Source organism: Rhyacophila brunnea, unplaced genomic scaffold (genome assembly GCF_057557595.1).
Source record: "Rhyacophila brunnea isolate RB1 unplaced genomic scaffold, BYU_Rbru_1.0 scaffold_4, whole genome shotgun sequence".
NCBI classification, from domain to species: Eukaryota; Metazoa; Arthropoda; class Insecta; order Trichoptera; family Rhyacophilidae; genus Rhyacophila; species Rhyacophila brunnea.
The window spans coordinates 27094245-27102925 of record NW_028233068.1 but is presented as its reverse complement, the minus strand read 5'-3'; the positions used below and the strand labels follow the sequence as shown (position 1 = coordinate 27102925).

At 33.6% G+C, this 8681-nt stretch overlaps 1 protein-coding gene across 1 annotated transcript; it reads left to right on the top strand.

Moving 5' to 3' along the window:
- Window positions 1-2510: 2510 nt before the first annotated feature.
- On the top strand, window positions 2511-7870 carry LOC147067178 (uncharacterized). Its single transcript, XM_085954008.1, has 4 exons — window positions 2511-3360; window positions 4174-4348; window positions 5431-5685; window positions 6805-7870. The coding sequence occupies exons 1-4, from the start codon at window positions 2627-2629 to the stop codon at window positions 6961-6963; spliced, it is 1323 nt and encodes a 440-aa protein (XP_085810134.1). The 5' UTR covers window positions 2511-2626; the 3' UTR covers window positions 6964-7870.
- The last annotated feature ends 811 nt before the right edge of the window (window positions 7871-8681 follow it).

Below are 8681 nucleotides of genomic sequence, written 5' to 3'. Positions count from 1 at the left end.
TTTGGATATGACTAACAAGACTAACTGAACTTCCGAGAGACAAATTGACGTTCTCAGTTATCCATAACCTTTCTTTCTCCAAAACGTGAATCCAGCAAATTCAACGTTTGTGGTATGATAATATATGAATTTTAATACTCATGAATTATAAATAAACGGCATCTGTCATTTCGTTACTATGCAATGTACCGGTTTAATCATATGTTATTTAATTGATTTCGTAGAATATGATACATAATATGTATATAAATTATGGTACGCTGTAAATAACCTTCAATGAATAAGATGTTTATTATATAAGCAATGTTTTTCAAAAACAGTTGTTTGTTTTATTCATTGAAAACCATTATTTATGTATTCCAATATCATTATTTTTAAACGCTTATATCCAGGGCTTTGAACCGGAACTGAACCGAAAACCAGAAATACTGTTATTTTTGTCGAAACAAAAACCGAAACCGAACCGCAAAAAAAAATCGGTTTTTTCGTTTTGGTTCATGTTCAAACATGCGCCTCAAAATAATCTTATAGCGCCTGTACACGTACATGGATTTACTGACGGCAATAGTGTGTATTTTAAACTATCCTGACAATAACTGTTTACATGTAAAAGTGCTGACTCTCTCCAATCTCATTCTTCAAGAGTAAGCGAGACGTGATGTTGTCATTTTATGGTAGTATTTGACAGGTCGTAAAAATCGGCCGTGGTGTAGTTTATTTTTGCCGGCAGGTTCGCCACTATCGTTCTACTGAGCAGGCGCAGATAGAAAAAATCCCAGCTGTCGCATGAAAATTCAGAAGCTTCTGAACTTTTTTGATTCATGCATCCAATCTTGCAATACATGTTTACAGTGACGTCCCGTGAGGGTAGGCAGATTGAGCGTCATTTGGGGGCGGCAAATTGAAGAGAATCGTTTGGAATATATAGAAATAGCTACATAAACTTAGTAATAACGAAAATATCTTTCCATTAAAAAAATCAGCTCACTGGTTTTATTGGGTTTGCGATATCTAGTTTACTTCTATTGCCCTTCGATGTCCTTGGTGACCAGAAACGACACGTGCAGATTTGCGAATAATTAGTCTGACATTTTATTAGTAATGTATCCATACAACACATTTATCAGATATTGGACTCATGAAAGGATGATAAAAATACTGTATAAAAAATGAGGCGGCATTTTGGCGCTGGCTAGGGGCGGCATTTTATCTAGGGACGTTACTGCATGTTTACACGTACATTTTCTTGTTACGGCCGCGATAATACGTACTGTCAGCAGTAAATCCATGCACGTGTAAACGGGATATTACTCCCCACTTTAGTTGTCACTCGGTTGTCGTAGGCGCAACACATCTTACGTCTTGGCCCTTGGACTCTTAGACTATAAACAAATAAAAACATTTAAAAATTAATCACTCGGAGCTAAACCGGAAAAACCGTTTTTTTTTTCAGAACGAAAACCGAACCGATCTATATTTTTTTATTTGAACTGGTACGAAAACCGAAATGAAAAAAAATTGCAGTTCGAAACTCTGCTTTTATCTACTGCGACTCTTGAACTGGATAAATTAACCCTTCAGTCAATTAGGTTGTGCATCACTCACTGTCAAATGCATTGCCGATGCAAAAATTGTTCTAGCCTGCTTGTACGTCGATCCGCTGTAATTGTGTTCAGCAGTGAACAGTCTCTCGGGTTTGCCGCATGTGTGCCTTGGCTCTAACACTAACTGGTGAACAATTTGAACTTTCGTATTGTACCACATCAGACATCATTTTTGCATTTAAAAAAATCGATTTTATTATATTAAATATTGTGTATGTATTGATTAGGTAATTTATTATCAGTAAAATGTAATAAACTTCAATTTTGGCTAAAAACATAACTCTCACCCTGAAGAGAAGAAAACGTCCTAGGTAAGAAGTGTGATTTCAGTCTAACGATTCTATTGCACTTAAAATGCATCCTGTACTAAACACTAGTATGTACCTACTAGTTGTCATCGCGGCTCGAAAACTTGGTGATAACCAAAAACATAAAGAATGTTTGGCTCATTGAGCAGAACATGCTGCAGGATATCTTCAGACCCACATAAGAGTTATAGTACCAGGAATAATAATAATACCTAATCTTAGGTAGGTACCTACTTAATGTTTTTGTATCAATAATTTGTGCGACCTTTAGATAATAGTAAGAGAATACTGTGAAGTTGCACTTCCAATGCATAGTCCAGACCGATTTAGATACGTAAATAAATGAAAGACAAAAAAACAAACAGTTGATTTTATAAACTACTAGCTGAAGTACCCGGCTTCGCACAGGGTCGCTTCGTGGTTATATTTATCTTAGATATTTAAAAAAAATTAAGAGGTACTTATTAAAAATATGCTATAAGTCAAAGAGATGGGAGGAGTCTAATCTCTTTGCTTTATGTAGATTAATAATTTTATTTTTAATGACAAAGTATCATTGAAGTTATTCATATTTATTTAATATATTATTTAGCTGGTCACACATGTCTAAACGTCAAATCAAATTATTATCATAACATAAACATAACCTAAAATCAATGTATGTACTACACTACAAACAAGACAGGAAATAGTTAGTATTTAAAACAAACGGAAATGAACGTTGATCACATGTGTAGAATTTGCTTAGGCAGTGTCAATTTGTTTCCAATATTCAACTTCAAACGACACACAGAAAACATAACTCGGTTTGAAGACTTATCTTTAAAAATCCGTGACTGTTCTAATATAGAAATATTTGAAAATGATGGACTTCCAGACAAAATATGCAAAGATTGCGAAAGTCTCTTGATGTCAGCCCACAGATTCAAAACATTAAGCTTAGAAAGTGATCAAAAAATAAGAAATAGTTTGCACACTCAAGTAATAATTGAATATAGCTTTCAAGATGCCACTGTTGAGAAGGTACCCAAGAAAACAGTGGAATACGAATCATTAGATCATATTATCCAAATGAAGAAAGAAGCTGTTGATGTAAAGGAAGATGTGGAAATTTTTGAAATATCTTATTATAATGACAATTATTCAGTTCTGTCGCAAAAATATGACAATTTAAAAAATATTTTGAGTCAGCAAAATGAAAATAAAAAATTTAATACCGACGAGTTGGCTATGAAAGATGGTTTAAATGTAGCAAATGTAAATTCTCATCAGATGCGTAAAAACGATTTCCAAAAAAAATCTGATGTTGAACAGCATGCTTTGGAGATACATGAAAAAAAGATTTTATATCATTGCCATGGTTGTGAAACACTGTTCAAATCAGATTTGGACAGAGCTGCACATGAGAAGAGTTGTGAGATGACCAAAGAAGTTTCTTTTAAATTCAGGTGCTTAGAATTAGCAATTTATTTGTAAGCTAAGGTTTTTAAAAGGTAAATCACCATTTTCGCTCCTGAGTGGGGAGTATATATATGCCTCGGTTCAATTATTTAACTTGTACCTCGTCTCATAAAAATAATTTAAATATGGGATTTTTTGAACTACCGGCAGTTCTCATAAATAGCACAAATTGTGTGTGGAATGACTAATATTTGTATGAGCGGTGTGAACATAGCAAATTAGCACCACATGTTGGAGAACAAGAAAGATTCAGTTTCATGCAAAAATAATATTTATAAATGTAGGAATAGGAAAGGGCAACTGCCATGTGCCCCATAATTTTAGCGCTCTCAAATTTCAACTCTGTTACAAAAAAATACATAATTTGTTCGAAGTGTATACTTAATATAATTTTTTTTTATAAATATTAATTAACGCATAATTTATTTATTGTGGTGCTTTAATATGTTAACCATGCCGATGAATGTAGCAAAAGGAAAATAATTATTTAGTGTACCTACCTACCTACTGATAATTATTGCAAACTTTTTACAATTAACAATGATTCAAAAGCGGTGCTAAAAACGTAAATTTCAAAAATACTGGTTGCCCCGGTTCTTACATTTTTTTGAAAAAGGCCCTGGCATTACAGTTCAACTGTTACACGATAACCGTCATCTGTTGCGTATTTTGATACATCATTTCACTATGCCCTGTCTATGAAGTATATCGCAACTGCATAAGTTGCTAATAACTGCATAATAGGTATAAGAGGCCTCTTCATTTGCTGTATGTATTTTAAAAAATCACCAATATTTCAGAAAATGTTTGAAGACTTCTAATGATACTGAACCACATGTGAAGGAACAATGCGATGCTAGAGATGTTGATAAAGAGTCATATCACTGTGACAAATGTCAAAAAAGCTTCACCAAAAGACAATCTTTGAAGGTGCATCAATTTCTTCATTCCGGAATCAAAAAGTTTGTCTGTGAGGTTGGTATGATCCGACAATAATACCAAAAGAAATTCTTACATAAGCACACTGCAACCATTCTGTAATCAAATCCAGATGATGTGTTGCTACTTACAAATATAAGAGACGGAAATACAATGCAAGCATCATGTGCGTATCGGTTTCACGGTGCTTTCTCAATCCATTCCATAATCAACCACATTTTTTTTCATTAGCTCGAAAACTCTGTATCTATATTGCCTGTCTTCCATAGAGGTTTCCTTACAGATTTTTTAAAAGAGAAATAGCTGGACATCAAATCAACTTGTTAATTCCATGCTATCAATCCAGGCACCAAAATAACACCTAGATTTTAAAGATGCAGAACCAAAGAGATCACATTTTTTTCAGTGAAAGTATATTATGAATATTCCATAGCGTCCCTGTAAACTACTGGCACAACTTTTCTGGACTATTTATTATACGATAGAAACTAGATTATCTACACTAATTCAGGATAGCGATACTATGTATAATGGATTCATCCGGATAAACAAAGAACAATAATTCGTCACTGTTCTGGCAGAAAACACTAATTCGAAAAAATGACATATTGAGTTAGTACCAAAATGTTCCTTATTTCAAACTTTACCGTCTGGAAACCTTCTTAATAAATAAACAGTCTTTATTTTAAAGTCATCCTTTTCACGATTACTTAATAATCTCACATGATAGACCATTATTTCAAACATTTTAACAACTTCAAAGTCAAATTACTCAAAACTAGTATTCTCCAGTTAGTGTGTTCTGCCAGAACAGAGACGAATTATTGTAAGACATATTTTACTTTCAGAATAAACCTTTCTATTATAATTTTGTTAAAAATTCGTCTTTTTTACCAATTACATGTTTTAAATTTCACATTTTTCTTATAATCATGCGACATTGATGATCCAAAAGATATCTGGATAACCAAGGTTCTGCTCCATTTAAAAATATATCTTCAAAAGTATGTTATATTAATTTTGAATGTATCAATATGATTGTTTCATTATTTTATTAAATTTTGAAAAGAATATCACCCTTGAATTATGTTAATCTATTTCCTCCATGTCACTTCCAGGTGTGCGGTTATTCTTTTGCCCGACAGGATTATCTGGCGAAGCATCTCCGAGCGCACCTCCTCGACCGACCGTATGCTTGTTCATTCCTAGAGTGCAAGTATGCGTCCTCACAGCGCACTTCTTTGGTGCAGCACATGAGGACACACACTAAAGAAAAACCTTTCCGTTGTAAGGAATGCAGTTATAGCAGTGCCACTAGTGGTAATCTATTCCAACATGTTCGAGCGAGGCACAGGGAAAGAGAACTGTTTAAGGTGTGTATTTAAACAAATTAGGCAAAAAAATGTACCCCAATCCTTCGACATTGACCTAATATTTGCCACACTGCAAGAATTTCAAACATTATTTTTTCGCCTTGCAATAAATTACTATTATATAATTGATTTCGATAGCAGAGGTAGAATTCCATTTTAAAATCTCTTCATTCCCTTTACCTTACTACTGACGATCCAAATCACTGTAATTACACACTTTGCCAACAATCTCCTTCTATCTTTAACAATCCTATGCTTCTAATCTGGTTCATTCAGTCATTGTTAGTTCAGTTGTTTTCTTGATAATGCCGCTCAATGCCACGTATCTCTTTAGATCACCTATACCTAGACCAGTGGTTCTCATGTGCGGCCACCAGAGGATTTTGCTGAGGCCACCAGCACTTTACAGAATAATATTTCAAAAATTTATTAATACAATTATGAAATTGGTTGAATACACATGACTTGTCTTAAATTTCTTTCCACGCTCAAATGATCTATAATGTGTTTTTGTGATGAGATCATGTGCGAAATAGTCCGTTACTGAGAATAAAGTCAATTCAAAGAATTGGCAATAATTGCTTTATTAATATTGTCGATTTTTTCTACTACTGTATACTGTGAAAGATCATTCATTGTAATGCACTTCATAAAAAACAAATATCGAAACCAGTTTACAGATGTATTGGAGGAGAAAGGGGTATTGAGGAATTTCCATTTGCATTATTTTTAAATAAATAGATATGTATCTACTAAAATGTTCAAATGTCTTTTATTAAAAATGGACTTGTCTAAGTTGATCCATCTTTTAAGTTAAATAAAATTTAGCTTTAATTTTTTCAATCACAACAAACGTGAAATTTGGTCCGGCCACCAGACGTTTCCATAGAACTGTCAATGTAAATTGTGCGGCCACAGTTAAATTTCACGTGAAAACCACTGATCTAGACTATTAAAATAATATTAATGTTAATCTGTCGTATATTTCCCATTGGTTATAATATGTTAGCAATGCTGATGTATGTGCCTGACATTAAACAATTGATTTTAAATAGTGAACATACTGTCTCAATGATATGATTTATTTTTTACCCAAAATATATTTTGTTTTTGTTGCAGTGTGAAGTTTGCTGTCTGAAATTCAAAAGAAAAGATACACTTAAAGAACACGTCACAGTAATGCATTGCGGAATAAAACCAATCTGTGAACACTGTGATGTAGCATTTAATACCAGATCGAGTCTCCACAAACATCTCAGATGTAAACATGAAATCTAAAACCCTTGTTGAGGAATTTTTCTTCATTTAAAAAGTAGAGCAGTGGTGGATAAACATAGATATACTAAATAGATGTTGCTGTGGCTTGCATGTAAACTTGCATACCTGAAGCATATTGTATCATACGCCATTATCGATCAGTAGATAACCTTTAGTGCAGAGGTTCTTAACCGCGTGCCCACGGAGCCATTTTCGTGCGCCCCCAGCAAAGTATTAAATAACGGAAAAAAAAATTACTTTTTAATAAAACTATTTATTGAAATCGTAACAAAAAAAACCATATTTTTGTTATTTTACGAATAAGTTTTAATTCCACCGTTAGTGAGTTAACACGTTGATCGCCATGGGGGTCACCGGTGACCGGCAAAGAAGACCTACCGTAGAGTTGTTCTACAGCGCCGGCGGGCATGCGCGCAGTGAATTTTTCGATACGCGGTGACCGGCATGGCCCTTCTGTATATTACTGCCACTTGGCCTGAAAATGTCTTCCCAGTCACAAAATATAGACTCACTAATGTAAAGAATGTACATAATGAAAAAAAAAGTTTTCCTTTTAAATTGTAAATGTGTTTTTATTGATATAAATATGTAAGTTATACAAATTATGTAAATAATAAAAAAATAGAATTACAAAAATGATTATTATGTATGTATACGTATATTTCCAGTTTATGTGTATCCAGGTATTATACTACCCAATTTGAAAACTTTTATTCCGTATTTGTGCTTTTTCTGTTTATTATACTATCTAAATCTAAATATAATTCAACCTCGAAATGGCACCATGCTCTCGTCAATACATATGGACAGGTGACCGGCGAAATGGCCGGCCCGGCGTGATATAATAAATTAACTTGTTGGCGCCGCGACGGACACATGTGGCCGGCACATCATAAAAACCAATATTCTCGTAAAAAAATCATCAAAATGAAAAAAAAACATTATATTCTTTCATAACCTATCAAATATTATCTTAGAAACAAATAATCATTTTTTAACTATTTTATGTAAAACTATTTGGCGATCAATGTGTTAAAGGTTACATAATATGCTAATATGCAGTTCTTTAGGTACATATTTATCTTGCTGGCAACCCCATTCTCTCTAAATTTTGGTGTTACACCACATAACGTGTTATCACTGCGGTTGATTTTTGGCCGCGGTTGGCAATATGCATAATGATAGTATTCAGTAGTGATTTTAGTGTAAAAGAAGAACCATTCAGAACTCACAGGCGTTTAAATGTAAATAAATGTATAATCTACCGATATAATAAATGTAACACATAATGCTTAAATCTTGTTTTTTTAGAAATCAGATGTGCGCCCGCCACTATTATCTCAAATGCGCCTACTACTGCAAAAAGGTTGAGAACCCCTGCTTTAGTGGATGACCCAGTTCTATTATTTAAATAATGCCAGTAACAAACAAACAACTATAGGCATGTATAACTAACTACATAGGGCAATAAGCATGGGTAAAAGTTAGCCCAGCCACTTTTGACTTAGTCTTTATGAATTTTAAGCTAGTATATTTTAACCTCTTTGTGAGGCGACCAAGATCCATATAGGATCGTAGAGCCAATTATAAATAAAATAAATATTTTCACTTTTCCCGATATTAGATACAGCTGCTTTTGAGAGTTCATTATTCGGCTACTTTTTCATATATTATGTATGTGGCGTAAATGAAAACTGCATTGTTGCTTGTGTTGATCT

Bases quoted from the DNA above. Each gene is read 5' to 3' on its own strand.
- LOC147067178 (XM_085954008.1), top strand. From the start codon at position 2,627: ATGAACGTTGATCACATGTGTAGAATTTGCTTAGGCAGTGTCAATTTG. The intron at 3,361-4,173 runs GTGCTTAGAATT...CCAATATTTCAG, and splicing joins GAAGTTTCTTTTAAATTCAG to AAAATGTTTGAAGACTTCTA. The intron at 5,686-6,804 runs GTGTGTATTTAA...TTTTTGTTGCAG, and splicing joins GGGAAAGAGAACTGTTTAAG to TGTGAAGTTTGCTGTCTGAA.